This window comes from Cupressus sempervirens, chromosome 8 (genome assembly GCF_028749045.1).
Source record: "Cupressus sempervirens isolate cs-2001-9-10 chromosome 8, ASM2874904v1, whole genome shotgun sequence".
NCBI classification, from domain to species: domain Eukaryota; kingdom Viridiplantae; phylum Streptophyta; class Pinopsida; order Cupressales; family Cupressaceae; genus Cupressus; species Cupressus sempervirens.
Window position 1 is genome coordinate 294,707,556 of NC_143125.1, and position 19,629 is coordinate 294,727,184.

The 19,629-nt window shown below is 35.9% G+C and overlaps 1 protein-coding gene across 1 annotated transcript in view; it reads right to left on the minus strand.

Annotated features, from left to right (window-relative positions):
- The window catches only part of LOC149542587 (uncharacterized), a 230,419-nt gene that overhangs the window by 70,524 nt on the left and 140,266 nt on the right, over positions 1-19,629 (minus strand). The window contains exons 24-27 of the mRNA XM_089797485.1: positions 10,421-10,504; positions 7,888-7,956; positions 7,625-7,701; positions 2,428-2,497 (exon numbers count right to left, since the gene is read on the minus strand). Coding sequence (XP_089653611.1) covers positions 2,428-2,497; positions 7,625-7,701; positions 7,888-7,956; positions 10,421-10,504 — 300 coding nt within the window. The remainder of the gene's footprint in view (positions 1-2,427; positions 2,498-7,624; positions 7,702-7,887; positions 7,957-10,420; positions 10,505-19,629) is intronic.

A 19,629-nucleotide genomic window follows, 5' to 3' on the forward strand; every position in this document is an offset into this window, starting at 1 on the left:
TGACCACGTGGCGGATAGGCTGACGTGGCAGGGGCCACGTGGCACCCATGCCACGTGTCAATCACTGTGTGGCTAAGAATCCGCTAACGCAGGTGCTGACGATTCAAAAGTAGAGCTGACATGTCCTCGAGCAACGAAAGTGAGCAGAAAAGGTGGCGCGTCGGTTGAAAACACCGGCTGAGGTAGCACAGAAATGGAGAACCAGCATCGCTGCCGACGGAGACGACGGAACAGGCGATGCCCGAGCCACGGCGAGGGCTGGGAGGAGTTTGGGCGGCGGTACTGGGCGCAGCAAAGCGCAGGCGGAGAACGAGCGGCCCGGCGATGGCCGCTGGGCAGAGCCGCGATGGCGCGCTCTGTGTTGTTTTTTTTTTTAAATTTCGCTCAAAAATCCATACAATCTGTACAGAAAAGCCCTGGAACAAAAAAAATTTGCCTCTCGAAGCTCTGTCTCCAAAATCAAAAAGTTTTATATGGATCCTCGCTGAAAAGCGCCTTCTGAATACAATGGCAGCATCTGTTTGGGCCCAAAGTGCTCCAAAAAAACGCTGATCACCTGATTTGAAGGAAAAATGCACAAACAAACTAGGGTTTGTGACTTCAAATCACAGCTTCAAAAATCCTTCAACCAAGCAGCAGCAGGGAGGCTCTGATACCATGTTGGAGTTGATGAAATCCAACTCCAACGATGCCCAAGATCAACTGCATGTGAAAACCTGTCAAAGAGAAGCCAAGGAGAGAAGAGCGTGGAGCAAGGGAAAAACCCTAAACGAACATGAGAGAAAATATGCAAACACAAGAAAATATATATTTACAATATGCTAAATGTTTTGATGTTATGAAATACAATGAGGGAGAGACCGCTTATAAAGGCCTCAAGGAATCTTCTAGAATAAGCTAGAAGACGCTAGGAGATAAGTGTGACAACTAAGCATACATCCACATGAGGTGGAAAGTCCTCGAACAAGGTGAGAGGATAAGTATGACTTAGGAGAGAACAAACTCATGTATTGTCAACAACTTATAACAAACTTCTAGACTACAACTAATAAATATAATGCATTTACCTAAGTAAAGCTTAAGTAAATAGAATAAATAATTAGTAAATTAATTATTTACTCTAACATAACCTTGTTCAATGGAAATGGTCAATAAATCTGAGTTAGAGGGAGGGAAGCACATGAATCCCTATCAGATTGCTGGATTGCAGAAGGACCACAAGGCTTTGGTCAATCAACAATGTATCATAAAGTCCAATATTGGAATCTATCATAATGAGGTATTATAGCTAAGGAAGAGGTGAATAAACCCTCAACAAAGCACTCTCACTACATTTGTGTATTCGCAGGGATCCAAGTATTATCAATATGGAGCAGAATTTATATGAGCATCATATCTTGAAGATTAGTTCGTCAACATAATAGATAGCAGTATACATCCAGAGGATGCAATAAGGAATCGTAGAAATATTATTGATATTGATCATATAAGTATGATTAAGAATTATTATTTATAATGATTGATAGGAGATTATATAAAATTAAAATATCCATTATATGATATAAAATATAGTGGTTACACTTGATAAGGAAGAGACGAGTAAGGGAATGAATCATATATTATTGGCAAATATCTACAAGTAGAATATGATTATCTAACCTTTTGAACTCTATCAAGCAAATGAATATCAAATATGGAGCATGGAATATGATATAAGATATATGTCTTGAAGGATTCATGGAATATGTAGAAGTGAAATCCAACTTTAATTGAGAATTATTGAATAAAATTATGTGTTTCTATTGGGGACATTGCAGAGGCCTTAATGAGTCTGAATTAGGTCTTCTGTGCAGGTTTTTCTTCTTTGCTTTTTGTCTTCTAGGCTTTGCCTTGTTTTCACAGATGGTTGGCTGCCAGTTTCCTGACTGTTTGCTATCGGCAAGATTTTGTAAATAGGTTTTTGGCTCCATTAAAAGACTTAAAAGTCCCTTTCTAGGGTGGGTTAGGATCACTTTCCAAAATCTACATTTTTCATTATGAAAAACTCTTTTTGTCTGATACATTGTCTTTCACTTTTTCCAAGCTCCTTGCATGGGCCCTCTAGATTCAACCAAAATTCATCTGTACATACTCAAACCAGATCCAACAACAACAAAGCAGGACCCCAGCTAAACTTAGGAAAGGATCTGTATGATAAGTCCATTCAACATGACAACTGAAAGATAACGTTGCTCTATGTAAACTAAAGAAGAGCACAATAGTCAATGGAAAATCAATCAGCCATTTTGCCAAATTGCATTGGTCCATCCCAAATTTAAAACAAAACTAGAAGTGTGAAACAACTGACATGCTTCCCCTGCTAAGAAAGAACAAAATGTGTCCTGATCTGTAATGTCACCGTAACTTTTTGGCAGCAAAGAACCTTACCTCATTTAAGAGGGAATTAGATTCACATTGACTGATAGAGCATAGCAAATTTGTATCATTTGATTCCAAGCTGGAATGCACCAAAAACAAGAAATTCAGATGTTAATTATCGCTGGTCAACCCAGTTTAAAAACACTGAGGCAAACTTCCAAACAAATATTTCTGTCACTTCCATACAAACTAGAATGAAAGCTGTAAACAAAAAAATGAAAACTGAAACCATGAATTTTGGATCACCTTATACCATTTAATGTGAATTGGAAATAATAATTGTTGTTACAAACTCCGAACACAAAAATTACAATTGATTCTAGATAAGTTCAAGCAACCAATAGACTCAAAGATTACTCTCAGCAACTACGATTTTTGTCAAACAAAGTAATATGAAGATCAACTAACTGCGATATATGAAACATCAATTACCATAGCATAAACATCAACACAAGTTCATTCTCAATATTAAATGCCAACAAGATAGGACCACAAATGCGTACTTGAAATATTGGTGCTACAGCCTACAAGCCATTCTCTACCATCCAATGGAAAGAAGAACAAGAAAATTTGTTTTCATCTACAAAAGCTAAAGTAACAAATAGACCGAAATATTACTCTTAGCAACAACCTTTTTGTCAAACTAAGAGATATATCAGTGTCACCAAACTAGCAATCCATGAACCATTATTTATCATAATGCAATCAATGAGACAAGTAAATTTGAAAAATTACATGTAGTCAAGTTAGAGCCGCAAGCGTGTACCTGAATTGCCAGGGACTGATTGAAGATGTAAAACCCTTATCAAATCACTTGTTTCAGATCTAAAAGATGGTCCCGGACTGATTGGAGTGATTTCCCGCCATACTCACCCTTGTTTTTACTGAGTTTTGGCAATCAAGTGCTTATGAAGAGGAAGTCATTTGAAGGTTTTTTATTGTGGATTTTTGGAAATTGTGATGATTTATTTTAAGAATTTTAATGGTTTTGGGTGTTTACCTCAGAGTTCGTTACTGGGCCATACCACACCAAGAAGAAATCACACCATCAATATTGGTTAGAAGGTTCCAACGTAGGTCAAAATTTAGTATGGAGTATCCAGATTATTTATGCCCTTGTTGGGCAGTTACTTTACTAATATATTTTCATGCATAAATAAAGTACTCGTGGAGCAGTCAAAAACTCACGAGTCTTTATGCTCGGCGAGTATTTACCACTTTTACTCATACCAAAACCCCATGTTTTTGGGGCCACCCACACAAAGGAGAGGAACAAGTTAGCTCAAAATCAACTCAATGACCTTGTCTTTGTGCAATATGATCTTCATTTGTGCACAAGGGAGAGGAAAGACCAACTAGTCCAACTTATTTGGATATAGATCTTTATAGTGATTGGACATCACAGGAGCAACATCCATCATTTATAGAGGATGAGATTTATGATTTGGAGAGGTAGACTATAGATGAGGGGGTGGATTTGGATTTTCATTGGATGATGTTGAGGAGGATGTGGAGGTTAAGGATAATAAAAAATCATTGTCAATGACAGCAGCACCTACATCCAAGATGGAGGTTAACCACAAACAGTCATGCCAAGCAAGGAAGCACAGGCACAGTCGACTTTGAGGACTAGCCCCTCCAGGACTCTAGGACTAGACCCTCTAGCTCTCCCCTACCTTTAGCTGGAGTTGGTAGGATGAAGATGTAAACTGTTTTGATGTTATATTTAATTATAGTTTTACAAAAAGAAATGTTCTTCTAATATTGCTCAGATTATCAGGCTCCCAGCCATCAGCATTCCACACGAGGATGCCATTTGAACCTAAGTCGCATTTAAATCAATCAAATATCTAAACTCAGCTTCTTTCTTCTGTGATCATTTAATGACTCATTGGATGCATCTCCTCATTGAATTGGGAGAACAAATGCATTTCTAATTAAATCTAACAAAATTTTAAAGTCTTCAAGTTTTCCACATGCTTTTGCCAAAACAATTCCCGGGCCTTCGTGTGTTTTTGCATTTTGCAAGTTTTTCAACTATCCGTTCATTTGTTTATTGCTAGTATAATATTTTCAAGGGGGTCCGCACTCTTGCTAAACGCTGTAGAAGGGTTTGACCATGATGTGAGTGTTTATGAATGGAAGCACTGGGTTCTTTCAAGCTTTTGCAAATCCAATATTGGCCTTGTGATGGGGGACACTTGTAGGTATTAACCGAGTCGGCACAATTGAAATTGATTGTTGGGTTTTGTAAAAGGCTGCCGCCCTAGTGTCAACCACCCCACATCAGTTGTTTATGACTGGAACTCATCATCGACTTGTGGTTTGCATTCCCCCTTGGTTAGAAACTGGTTTGAAGGAGGTGACCAACTAAGAAGGGTTTCTTGATGTTTGGAAGGAACAGACCTTGCAAGCATGGAAGAATTCTGAGAAGACACTGCATTGCTTGACCCTGCAATACCTACCAGCTCTCTGTAACTGTGATTTTCCCAGTTATATCAGACTTGTATATTATCGGCTATTACCATTATCAATGCACTTTCATTATGATTCTTGATTTTAATTCTTTCATGTAATGAAGTATTTATCTTGTGTGGAAAATTTTCTAAAATATATGAAGAGCAGTTGAACAAACCAGCAAAAATTACAGAAATTTATGACAGCAAAGGAAACAATGTTCATTCTTTTGGCACTTCTTGTGGTTTCATAAGCATAAAATTTCAAAAATAAATTGTGTGGTTGTTACAATAACCTATAGGCTTAGTTATGATAACCCAATTAACAATATAACTGCCAAATATCTATCAAAGGATGTCAATATGAATGCATTCGGTCTCATCTTTTGAATTATTAAGGCATGATACTCTCCAAGAAACCATCCTGTGAACATAAGCGACCATTGTTTTCCATCTGAAAAAATACATTATATCTCATACAAATGATCAAAATATTTCATGTATCATCAAAGTGTTGCAGATACAGAAGCAGGAAAAAATGTTAAGAGACATTCATGTTGAGATATAGTTATGCAATCCGCCTTTTTACCAACACTGTTTAATTTGCTCATGTAGACATATTGATGTTGGCTTACTGATTTCTTGCCTTTCAACATTAGATGGGAATATTAGTCTTGAACTAGGTGTAGTCACTTGCTGAGTTGGAGCTTGAGTGATGAGGGATTTGATCTCCATTGACATTGCCTCCATTGTTTAATATAGATTGTGCTAGCATTCCCAACAATTAAGCCAATTTCTTCTGCGTATTTATTTGTTCTACCGTGCATTGATGCATGTGCTTGTTTAATTCTTCTTCTTTTCCCATATTTTAAGCTTCTTGTTAAACTAATTGCTCAATTGTTTCCATCATTATTAGTTTCTGAAATATGTTCCCCCCACTGGCTGGCAGGTTCATTAGCTCCGATACCAATTGTAATGTTCCTTTGCTTGGCTACCTGGGATTATCGGACAATTAACTAGAATCCTTATGGTTACAACCTCTGAAATCACAGGTAATGTATTCTTTTATGGTTTAATTAATCAATATTGACACTGCTATAACTGATTTGCACATTTATAATCATACAGAAATGAACTTGATTATAATATAATTGCTGCGATAACTGAGACAGTAGTTTGAATATACAAATAATGCAAGGTATTTACATATTATTCTTGTTGTTTCAGATATGAAAAATGAAATATACAGTAAGGTTTTACAACACAATCCCTTCTGTATCCGATATTGCAGTAATGTTATGCAAATATGATGGATGTGTTTACAAGACTATCCCTGCAATCTCTGATATACCAATCTGAGCTTGAAATATGATCCATATATTCTCTTACAGTGATTGAAGTGCTGTCTCTGATGTACTCCTTACAAGTATGCAGTGATATAGATCCTTATTGCTTCCAGCAATGAATAACTGTTTCTGATATGATCCTTCCACCGATGCAGTATGCACAATGTCATTTCAGAAATATGCAATTAATACTTGCAAATCGTGCTGTTACTGATCTGTATGGTGTAATGCTTGCAACCAATATAGCCAATACGACCAAATGCTCAATACAAGCAGATCCAATAAGGATAAATAAATGAGTTATAATGATCAATGCCCCTTCTATTGGAGTTATTTCTTATGCCACTATTCTTGAATGAAAGGTTTCATTGTGAGGAATGTGACTTATGTCCCTTCATTATCATCCTCTTTCATATTGAATACTAATCATATCAATAAAAAAATTTGAATCGCTGTATGATAAGCGTTGCACCCATTTATTATTATTCTGATTATTGATTGGTCTTATACTCCAAACATAACCCTTCATTATATAATCAATCTTCCTTCTTAACAAGCAGATCGCAGGTCTCCATATTTGCATTGTTTCATTATAATCAATCTTCACACTTGTGATCACTGTTAATGAATTAACAGTACTTCAAAGTGATAATGATTAGAGGATAGTTATTAACATTCCTAATCATCCATGTTGAAAGAATGGGAACATTACAGTAACCACTCCCAGTTGAAATAAGCTCCATTATTTGGCAATCCGATGATTGTAAACATTTATTTGATCACTGTTAATGAATTAACATTACTTCACATCGATAATGATTAGTGGATAGTTATTAACATTCCTAATCATCCATGTTGAAAGAATAGGAACATTACAGTAACCACTCCAACTTGAAAAGAAGCTCCATTATTTGGCAATCCGATGATTGTAAACATTTATTTGTTTGAGTTTTATTCAATTTCTACAAATAATACATTAAGTTTGTCAACCAGTGTACTGTCTCATTATCACCAGAATGACTCAGATCAATCACAATAAATTGTCATTTCTTTTGTAATAATTACTAAAGCCATTAACTAGGCCACCCAAAACAAATGACTTTAATGCAATATACTACACAAATTATTTTTTTGATATGAGGTCAACGATCGCTATAAAGTTTTTTTCTTGTTTGACTAACTACAGTATTAAACCATGATGCCATCATGTTTTGCTGCTGTATTAGCTTCTTCCTTGATTTCACTATTTGAAGAAAAAGGTCCAATAATGCACCTCCAATACAGAATCTATGAGGTGATAACCAAATATAAACATGAATAACAAATAGAGGGCAAAGATCCAATACATAAATTGAAAAACGTAATACCATTTTTCAGGCAAGGTATTAGTGGCTAATAGGGCACCTGTAATTGTAGTTCTTTACAACAAAGTAGACTGGAGGTCCAATTCGAAGGTACTCAGAAATGTTACTAAAATAACCCTACAAAAACATGACATATGTCAGGAACAAAGTGCTGTTGCACTAAGAAGCTAAATCAAGTAGTTAAATAATTCACTATCAAAATGTCAATCATAGAACCTTAAGCAAAAAATGCACAGCAGCTATATGTACCAATAAAATAAACATTATTTATAAGACAATGAACTAGGGTTTGTAACAGACTACCTGAAGATAAGAGTCTCGTGGAAGGACCACTTGTTGCTCCAAGCCTGGTTGAAGTCTAGTACTTAAAGCCTTCACAAACCACCCAAAACATTTCTATAAGTACCATGATATTTTCGCACTTCGTGAATGAAAGTAAAAAAGAAAGCTTAAGAAAAATGTGATATTTAATAATAATAAAAAGGTTTTAAGTTAATAACATCAAAAGTCGGGCTAACAAACTTTACAAATCCCATTGACAGTTGTAAAACTCATAGGAAAAATGAAAATTTGAGCAGAGCTACTTTTAGCCTGAACATAATACATCAAAACAAGGTCCTGTCAGATATAGCAACTGGCTAAACATGACTTACTCTACATATTAAGTGGCTGAATAAAAGATCTAATGAAAATGCCACAACTCCATGTTGCTATCAAATATTCAGGTGCCCTGCTAAGGATAGTAACCCTGAATTTCCCGAAATAGTCACTTAATATAAATAGTAAGTGTGCCAATCTAACTCAGAGGAAGAGGGATCCCGAACATCCCTGACCTGTGGAGTGGAGAAATAGCTTCTGGCTTGACCTACTGAAACCCTCCATCCAGCTGATTAGCCTATGAGGCCCACTAAGAGGCTAATTCAAACCACCAATTATGCTGAGCTAAAAAGGGGACATTACAGTCCACCCTTCCTGAAATTGCTTGTCCCCAAAAAACCTAAAAAATAAACAACACAACAATCCACCCAAATCCCAGGCTAGAATTGCGTAATGTCCCCATGCTCACCAACTGCTGTAACATCATCACCAGTACAATTGATAGAACCTGCCGAACTGAATCAAATCTGATTATAGATGTTGTAGGAGTGAATACATCACAGCAAAGCATCTCATAAGGCTGACAAAGCTTTAATATCTCTACACCCATCCCATTTGTCAGAACCTACAATGAATTGTTCAGAACAATCCACAGAATTGCACTTATGAGGATCAAATACTAGTACTAAGCATCCTTGCAATTCCTTTAACAGTCAATTTCCTAACTAAGACTTCTTATATATGACCATGATATTGATGAGTGGACAATATCTGATGTATGTTGAACTCAATGATAGTGTTGCACCATGCAAGAGCCTCACGGTCTTCATTTCCCCCATATATATATACAGAAATGCTTCTTAACCAACATGGACTGAAATACCATTAGAAAAATAAAATTTGCCAATAGAATCATCTGCCTCCTCTCTTACGGCTGTATTGATTATATCAAATAAACAAGTATCAAATAAATGCCATCAATCAAATGCTAAAGTGATCTCAGTCTTCACTTCATATACTTAAATCCTAATATGCATAACCCATCCATTAGTGCATTGTAAATAGAATGTTTTATGTCAGAAAAGTATTATATTCTTATAATGTGTTCAAATGGTAGCTTTGAAGCACTAGTCTTTTAATAACAATATCAAAACTAGTAATCCTCACCTGCCTTGCCTATAGTAAGTTCTCAACATTTATTTTTGTGTTAAGAGCTAAAAGTGAATAACACTTGTTAGAGCATATCCCAGGTTCAAATCTCTCACCAAAATAAGACAACCATAACCTTGGTAGACATGTGAAATACATTTCGGGATACCAAAGTTCACTTGGGTACATCCAAAGGTAAAAACTTGTAAGACTGCAGTTCACTCTAAACATAAACTGTATAAGACTGCACACACAAACATACCCCAAATATATGGAAGAAAAGGGGGGGAAAAGTACTTCACAGATTCTGGTATTTTCTCAATACAAACATTTTTCCTTGTAGCAATCAATATCTTAAGCTGCAAGCCATTATAATTGTTTCAAATCTTCTATATCATCAATTAGAAAAGTACCATATTTCTTTACAAAAAGAAAAAATTGACCAGCTAATAAGCCTGTCTACTATGCATTTCCTAGCTTGTTAAAGATTTATTATAAACATCTACCATCTTCTTGAAGATTGCAGTAATCTGCTAATAACTTTTGGAAAATTACAATAGTTTCCATTGACTACATCAAATTCACATTTGACTCCTCAAATTTCATTTAGATTAAGATAAGTTGAAAGTGAAAGAGCTAGTGAAAAATATACTATATGTAGTTACAAACATATCCACAAATTATAGAAATTGCACATTCTGAATAACCATAAGTCCTTCAATAAAAATTTGTTCTAAAAATTTTACTAAGATAACTAGCAGCTGCTAAAAAAGTTGCTGCAAACATGGAATGTGAAGTGCTCCTATCTTATAAACAATAGCCAAAAACAACACAGGCCCTAGGCATTTCTATTATTTAAGAAAGCCCTTGTCCTAGATGTGTTACCAGATGCAAATGTCTGTCAAGTTGTGTCACTATAATGCAGTATAGGGATTTGCATTTATGATTATGCCATTTTACAGATGCCCCACAACCATTTTAATATGGGCAACTTAATCTAAGGAGACTGAATCTTATAATTACCAAGCTGAAGATAACCATTAGAAAAAGAAAAAAAAAAGTAACTACATTCAATCACAAAATTACTCACAATGCTTGCAAAGACCATTCCACTGAATACCAAAAGGACTGTTATTTTCACTGCAGGCTTGCTCAAAATAGGTCCATGGATATCCTGTAAAGAATATCAAAACAAGGGTCAGTAAAAAATTAAAGCAAAAAGGTTATATCAATAACAAAAAAAGGAATGCTTCGGCAAAGGATTATAGTTTTCCAGTAAGGAAATGTATAACTAGTTCATAATTAAGAGATGATGTCATAGTAAACAGTCCATCATGTGAATGACAATCTTTGTCACAATGAAAGCTTGATTATCATACTAACTATCCCTAGCATGTAATTATAAAAATCTCAGGTATGTATAACATGTATCTATCATAACCACTCAAAGAAAACTGGTTCAATCTGTAGTTTCTAATAAACCAACTCTTGCTCAAATAGGCTTAGCCATAACTATCAACGTTGCTCCAAGATTGTCTCCATTCTTTCATTTATTCATGCGCATCATTGGCCAGTGCTGGCTGAAATGCACATGGTCACCAACCTGTAAACCATTTGTAGTTAGTGTGTGCTGGGCCAGGGAAAATTGGGGGTTCAGGTAATTACTACTTCAAGATGATAACACATTGTCCCATTGAATATGACACTTGAACATGCGCCTGGCTGCAACCACCCCAACGCTAGACTTGTTTCAGGTGTCAATACTATTTTTGCTTCCTTCATGATTGTGGGGTGTTCAGGCTCTCCTGTTGCAGTGGAATCTCCTCTTTCTTTATTCATCCTGTGGCAAAGAGGTGCAGGGGAGAGAATAGTATTTCCTCTAAGCATTCACAGCCAACAAAGATTTGTGTCTGTAGTATGAAAAAATATCTGACTAATCAAAGGACAGTGGCTTGTTTAGTTTTTGTTTGCAATTATGCGTGACTTAGAGTCACACCTGATAGGACATGACGCTTATAAGAATCACGCTGACGCTTATAAGAGTCACACCTATCGTGCGTGACTCTCTGTCACATATTAATCTTCACTCCTCCTCGATAGTTTGGGCATCGAACACTCTGAATTGATAGCCTTCTCACCTAGGTTACTATTCTACAGCCTCCTTTAATCGATGAACACAAAACACATATTATCAAAGCCGTCAATCATTTATGGAGAATCTGCATATACTCTTGGTTGAAGGATATACACGTCAGACTCATCACAGAAAAGCAACAGAGTAGTGGACCGTTAATTGAGAATGTGAAAATACATCGGCACAAATCTATGTGCAGTACACCTGCAAGTAATATATGTGTGGCTCATCTGAAACTCACCATGAAATCAATCTCTAGCATTTACAGTTGATAAACTTTACTGTGAAAGAACCTATTGGGAACTGGCAGTTGAATTTATTCTCTGACCTGTAGAGTCAGTTGAAACAGAGACAAGACTGATATTTAAGTGTAGTGAATCAACTTAATTAACATACAGTTTTCTATAGCAGAGAACTTACATTAAACATATAAATTACAAGTGTTATTTAAAGTTTCACATACACTAATACATAAAAGGATTTAAGAATCCTTCTGCATAATTTAGTGAAGCAAGTTGGTTAAATCTGATCACCAAAACTTAACATGGTATCACAACAGGTCTAAGAGACGATTCCGATCAGATTTATTTAGTGAACTCAAATATTTTTACTTCCTTATCTATCAAAATGATAAGCGGTATGAAGGTAAAGGAGAGACTCGACGGTGACTTAAATTATGCAGGGTGAAAATTACGAATGATGTTAACCCTGAAAGACAATTACCTAAAGCAATTTATTGAAAAATCTGGCCAACCACCAAAGGGAAGTGATGAATTGAATAAATGGGAGAAGAATAACACTAGAGCCATGAAATTGATTGTGGACGGTGTTAAGGATCATCTACTTCGTATTATTTCTGGATTTAAACAGCCCATGAACTGTTTAAAGCACTTCAAGAAATGTTCAAGATAAACAATACCACTAGAATTCTAACTGTAAAAGACGATCTCTCCAACTTTAAGATGAACAAAGGAGAATCTGCCACTTCATATTTCATGAGGCTAACAGAACTAAGAAACTAATTTTCTACAATTGGTCACATCTATGACGAGAAAGAATTAGCCATGATTGCTCTAAAGGGACTTTAACCATCGTGGAAAACTTTTAGACAAGGAGTATGCGCTGGTTCCAAGCTTCCTAAACTTCCTCGACTAAAGGCTGACTGCATACAAGAGGAGGGCATGTTAATGTCTCAAAATGATACTTCTACTTGATGTGATGTTCAGGCTCTCACAGCCCAAGTCGATAAAAGGGAGAAACCTAAACTCAAAGGGAAAAGGAAACATATGAATTACTCTAAAATACAGTGCTTCAGATGTGAAAACTATGGCTACTTAGCATCGCAATGCCCTGATAGACTGAAACATCAAGCATCCTTTGCCAAAGTCAGCAATCCCGACACAGATTCACAGCAATGTCTATTCTAAATGAACTTTAAAATATCCATAACATGTGTGAAATGTTGGTTTAAGAGGGAGTTTCTCTATTTTTTTTATCATCTTAAAATTGCAAAATAAATGTGAAATGTTTTTGTTTTTTAAAGTGAATATGGATTGGTAACAATTTCTCAGATGGGGTCTCATAATACCAAATTATTGTAATGTATTTTGTGCATGAATCAAACTTTAAAATCACATTTATTTGTTTGTATTTTTCAATACATACTATTAAGAATCATATACCTTGATCTCTTCTTCAAGAATGTTCTTATAGAAAAAAGAGGGAGATTGAGATTCAGAGATGTTGAGATTTATAGATCGTTTTCTACAAATGTAATAACACTGCCATCTTATTGGTGTGCTCCAAATACAGATTTGAATGACTTCTAAATATGAGAGGAGACATGTCTCATGACATGAGACGTTGTCTCTAGGGTTAATCATCATTAAATAATATATTAATAATAATATATATCTTATATATAACTATATCTATATATAAATAATATATACATACATACATACATATATATATATATATACATTATTATATTATTATATTATATTTATTATAATATATATATAAGTAGATATAAGAGTATTTTTTCTAAATGATGATTTACCAATAACCATAAAAGATTTATCTCCAAGTCAATTGAATCCAACTAAAGCTACAACCTTAACACTCCCTCTTAGCCAGGGAGGATTTTTATAGAACACATTATGCTCTCAGATATATGGAGAGATACCATCTAAGTATGATATTCTTGGAATGGCATATTTTAGGATATCAACATATATCCATCAACTTAGATGTTATCTTTCAATATAATCCAAAGTATGATTCAACAAGAAATGTCAATCATATGATATTCATCATACTTATATTCTTTTGGTATGTGCACTAGCATCAAATCCTTGATGCCTGCTAAAAGAATGTTATATCTTGGAAAGATGTGTGTTATATAATATCCAACAATCTAGGACAACAATTGAATGTAGTCTATCAGATAACAGTCGTAATCTCAAGGACAACCACTTAATATAGTCCATAACAAGTATCATGACCTTCGGCACACTCCAGGACATCAATTTAATGTAGTCTATCATGATATGTTTATTATCATGATAATAGAACAAGAACAAATATATTATCATTAATTGCATGAATCGGCACTTGATACATGAGAGGAACTATTGCAGCATATGTATTAATATATATAGCCTGATCAGGGCATGATTATAAAGTATCAAATAGCATGAGATATCGGTATGTGAAATAAATCAAACATATACATATATGTATGTATATGTATTTACATATACATATATATACATATACATACATATATGTATGTTCCATATACTGATATCAAGTCCAACCAAAGCTATTACTTTAACAAGAGTGAGACTAGCATTTCAAGAGAGACAACCTTGAAAGAGAGCGAGCTAATACAGGAGATGATTCAGTCGACCTTCAGTGATGTTGATCACATTGATTCCGTGGCAAAAAACCATGTTGAGATCGATTTTCAAGTGATCAATTAATTATAGCAGTCAAGAGGATTGTGATTCATGAATCTATCTCATGACTATGTGATTATAATGAACCCATCCCCTATGTACATAATGAGGAAGTCACGACTTTCAAATGATGTCACTTTTATTTGCAGAAGTTATTGAATGGTGATGATCTTACAATAACTTACTTTTCTATTATGATGGATTTCTTATGATATCTATGCAGATCATGATAGATTATACTTAGCATGTTGGATGTTTATATGGTAAGCATTAAGAGAATGTGTGCACATACCTTATATACATTTTTTTACTACATGGTGAAAGTAATACAAATTGATGTTCCAAAGGCCATTATACAGAGTACTTGGTGAATATCATGCAACTTGGTGTTCAAGAGACCATTACTCACAATACTTGGTGAATATCTTGCATCTCAACATTTCCTATACCATTACTCAAAGAGTATTTGGTGAATGTCATAGGGTGATATTCTGGAGACCAATACTCAAACGTGATATCAAAATGGTGAATATAATGTTGATATTTTGCAGATCATTACCTTATTTCAGTACACGGTGAATATCAAGTGTTGATATTCTAGAGAATATTATTTAAAAGTTTTGTCGAATATCATATGTTGATATTCTAAGGCCAATACTCCTGATATCAAATGTGATATCAAAATGATGGAAATCTTCTAATCAAAGATATCCTTAAAAGTGTGTCATTCTCAATATTACCAATGGTGTAATAATTATCCTTATATCTAAGAGGGAGTGTTATTGTATAGCTTAGTTAGATAATTATAACAATATTAAAAATTATATTAATGTAATATACATTTCAATTATTATATTTTAATGTTATTACTGTACAGTAAAATAAATGAGATATATACATATATTTAATTGACTTATATATACATATATATTATTTGAAACTTAAACTAAATAAATATCAAATATGCATATAATATTACAAATTGGAGCCTGATCAAGTTATGCATTCAAATATATGGCTAACTGTTGACTAATCAATGGATGGCGGTTTGTTTAGTTTTTCTTTGTAATTATGCAATTATATCCCTATTGAAGAGTCTTCTCAAATCATATAACCCTCTAGTGAGAACTTCTTCCTCATTAGGTAATTCTCATATGAAGAGTATTTTCTCAAGGCCTCTTCGGGATCTTTGATTATAATGCTACTGGGTAGAGAACCTATAATGGACACCCTAGAAATGCCCAAGAACTACCAACAACTGATAGGAATTTAGTCAAATAATGTGAAAACCCCTTTATGGCTCTAGAAATAAAATGTTTATTAGTTTTTATGTCTTTGCATAGATTTGAAATCACGTAACATGAACAAGAAGGAATTTATAATAATATGCAACCTGGAGATTGAACTACTGCTGAAATAATAATATTTTCAAAACTAATAAAATCAAACACATGGCAGACTTTTCAACTCACTAATTACTCCAGCATTATAGCATAATGTTCTAGTAATGACTTCCCATCTTGCTGCTATAGTAACATGAATAGTGTCATCCTACGATGACATGAATAGTGTCATGCTGCAGTTGCCTGAATAGTGCCACACTACAATAACATGAATAGTGTCGTGCTACAGTGCTACTACAGTATAATTTGTCTTCAATCAATCCAAGATCTTCATAAAAATCATCCCTTCAAAATGGCATAAGCATCGGACAAGAGGTGGGGAGGATATGAGCAAATACCCAATCTGCCTATAGCTGCAAATGCACCCGATTTGCCTGTTAATGAAGCTGATAACAATGAATTCCAAATGCCAAACCCCAAGGGAATTACGTCTAGAATGTCCAAAGAGAATGTCCTCTAATGCCAAGAACGGATCTGTAACTCCCACATTGATTTCTCCTCGTATTCAACCTTGCCGAATGAAGCCACCCAAGCTCCCTTTTATTCTTTCTCCAAGGGTCAACTCAACTCTCATGAGCAATGTGGGATAAAAGATGTGCCATATAAAACATATTAAAATATTCACTTATGTCTCCCTTAGGCGCCACTTTGATTTGCACACATTCCCATAAAATTTAATATTAAAGTAACACTTTAATATTTTACAACTAAATTAAATGTTACTTTAATAATACTTCAGGCATAAAAATATATTAGCTATCGAACTCTGAACAGGACGAGTGATAGCTCATCGGAAAGCTCTCGCCGAGAAGTATCAAATCCAACCAACAAAACTAGCCTCCCCTGTGTCCTACTGAAATACTAAAAATAGTGAGTATGCTTGACACTGAGTAAATCAACTCCGTTTTGGCCCAAACTGGAGATGACTAGACCAAAACACTCTAGGATACCTTTAAACCCTTCGTTAACCCTAAGGACCATGTAGAACTAGGATAACACACACACACACACTTGGTCAACTACTAAAGTGAGGGCATTACAATCTACCCCCCTTGAAATTGCTTGTCCTCAAGCAATCTCAATCCAGCCAACTAAATAACCTCCTCACTCTCCCATGTAGCATTCTCCTTCGACAAGTCTTTCCATCTGAACAAATACTCCTTCATTATCCTAGTTCAAAGTTTCCTCTCTCAGGTGTCCAAAATAGCCTTGGGTACTAACACGAGCTTCCCATCCTCATCCAAAGGAGGTAAATCTGTAGAAGGCACTGCACTCTAACCAACAGCTTTCTTAAGCCTCAACACATGAAATACATTGTGCACCCAACTTCACTCTGGAATCTCAAGCTCATAGGCGACTTCGCCCACTTTGCGAATCACTCTATAAGGACCATAAAATCTAGCCTTCAACTTCTCTGCTCCGCTCCTCTTGAGCTATGACTGCTTATATGGCTTTAGCCTCAAATACACCATATCCCCTACCTCAAAACTGCGATCTACCCTATGCTGATCAGCATACAACTTTTGCTGATTTTGAGCCTGTTGTATGTTTTCCTTGAGTGCTCTCAGGATATCCTAACTATCCTGCACCAGGTCTTTGGATTTGGGCACTTGGATGTTCCCCAAAACAAAATCCATGAAGCTTGGTGCTTCATACCCATAAAATGTCATAATGGAGTCATCCTGATGGTCATGTGATATGTGGTATTGTAACAATACTCCCCCATGTGTAACCATTTGACCTACGCTCTCTATTGCAAAGTCACATAGTTCCGTAAGTAGCCTTCCACCCATTTATTTACTATATCCGTTTGCCCATCTATTTGAGGGCGGTAACCCGTACTAGGTGTAAGATATGTACCGCACAACCTAAACAACTCCTGCCAAAAGAAGCTCATGAACTTGTTATCCCTGTCACTAACTATAAATCTCAGTATCCCATGCAACCTAAAAACCTCTCTGAAGAACAAATTTGTCACCTAAGCTACTGTATAAGTAGAAGGAATAGCAGAGAAGAGAGTAAACTTTGTCAATCTATCTACCACCGCATAAATACAATCTCTTCCCTGTATTCGTGGTAAACCAATGATGAAGTCCATAGATATACTTTCCCATTACCTGTCCAAAATGGGCAAGGGTTGTAGTAAACCTGCAGGAAACGTGTGTTCTCTCTTATTCTGCTGACAAACTGCACACTCCCTAACATACCTCTAAACATCATCCTTGAGCCCTCTCCATGAGAACCACTCTCAGATCTACTTGTTGGTCTTGAAGACCCCTGGAAGCCCAATTGTGGATGCACCATGAAATGCCCTCAAAATCTCCTCTCTAAACTGTGATGTAGGGATCAAATAAACCCTATCTTGAAATCTGATCAACCCATCAAACACCACACACCTGTCATCCTGAATGGTTCCCGCAACTATCCCAGAAGTCCAATCATCTCCTACATACTCTGCTGCAATCCAATCTCTCCAATCTCCTAAAACCTCTGCCAGAGCACATAAGTGAGCTCTCTGAGAAAAAACATCAACCACCACATTTTCTTACCTTTGACAAACTCTATATCAAATTCATAAGCTTAAAATTTAGTAACCCATTTCCGTTGCCAGTCATTAAGGTCACGCTAGGTCATGAAGTATTTATTACTATTGTAATCAATCTTGATCAAACAATGCCCACCTACCAAATATGAAGGAAATTTGGCCAATGCATGCAGTATGGCCAACATTTCCCTGTCGTAGATAGAATAGCTCCTCTCAACTCCTCGAAGCTTCCTACTCTCAAACAAAATGGGGTGTTTCTACTACATCAATTTTACTCCTATCCCATCTCCTAAAGCATCACATTGAAGCTCAAGTGGCTTCGTGAAATCAGGTAGAGCTAGACTCGGACAAGATGACTTCACCTGTTTGAAGTGGTCAAAACATCTTTGCGCTACATCTGTCCATGTGAAGGTTCCTTTCTTAGCGAGATTTGTCAAAGGTGTGGCAGATCTGTGAGAATCCCCTAACAAACCTCTTGTAAAAACCACATATACCAAAGAGCTCCTTAAGTTGTGTGAGGTTTGTGGGAGTAGGCCAATCCACAACAACTCTAATATTTTCAAGATCAACCTGAACACCATCTGCAGTAATAATATGCCCAAGGTAAAGGAGCTCGATCATGCCAAACTCACATTTTGATTCCTTGGCATACAATCTCTCTATCCAAAATAGATAACACCTCCTCTAGATGCTACAAAGTGCTCCTCCCAGGTCTTACTGAAGACCAAGATGTCATGAAAGAAGATCAAGACAAATCTCCTCAACTGCCCCCTGAATACCTGGTTCATACAACTCTGAAATGTGGCAGGTGCATTGATTAGCCCAAATGGCATTACCATAAACTTGAAGTGGCTATAGTGGCATCGGAAGGTTGTCTTCTCGATGTCCTTTGCTCTCATCTTGATCTAGTGGTATTCGGATCGTAAATCAATTTTGGTGAAGAAGCATGCACCATGCAACTCATCAATCAGCTCATCAATCCTAGGAATTAGACACCTATTTTTAACCGTTTTTTTATTCAATGCCCTGTAATCGATGCACATGAGCATCGGCTCATCCTTCATCTTCATTAGAACTACTGTTGAAGCAAAAGGGCTTTTGCTAGACCTAATGTGCCCCATTTCCAGTAGCTCCTTAATTGTCTTTTCTATCTCATCCTTGTGTTTTTTAAGATGACTATAGGGAGTGATCATGACCAGTTTGCCTCCCTACCCGAGCTGAATAACATGCTCTATCACCCTGTCAGGAGGAACC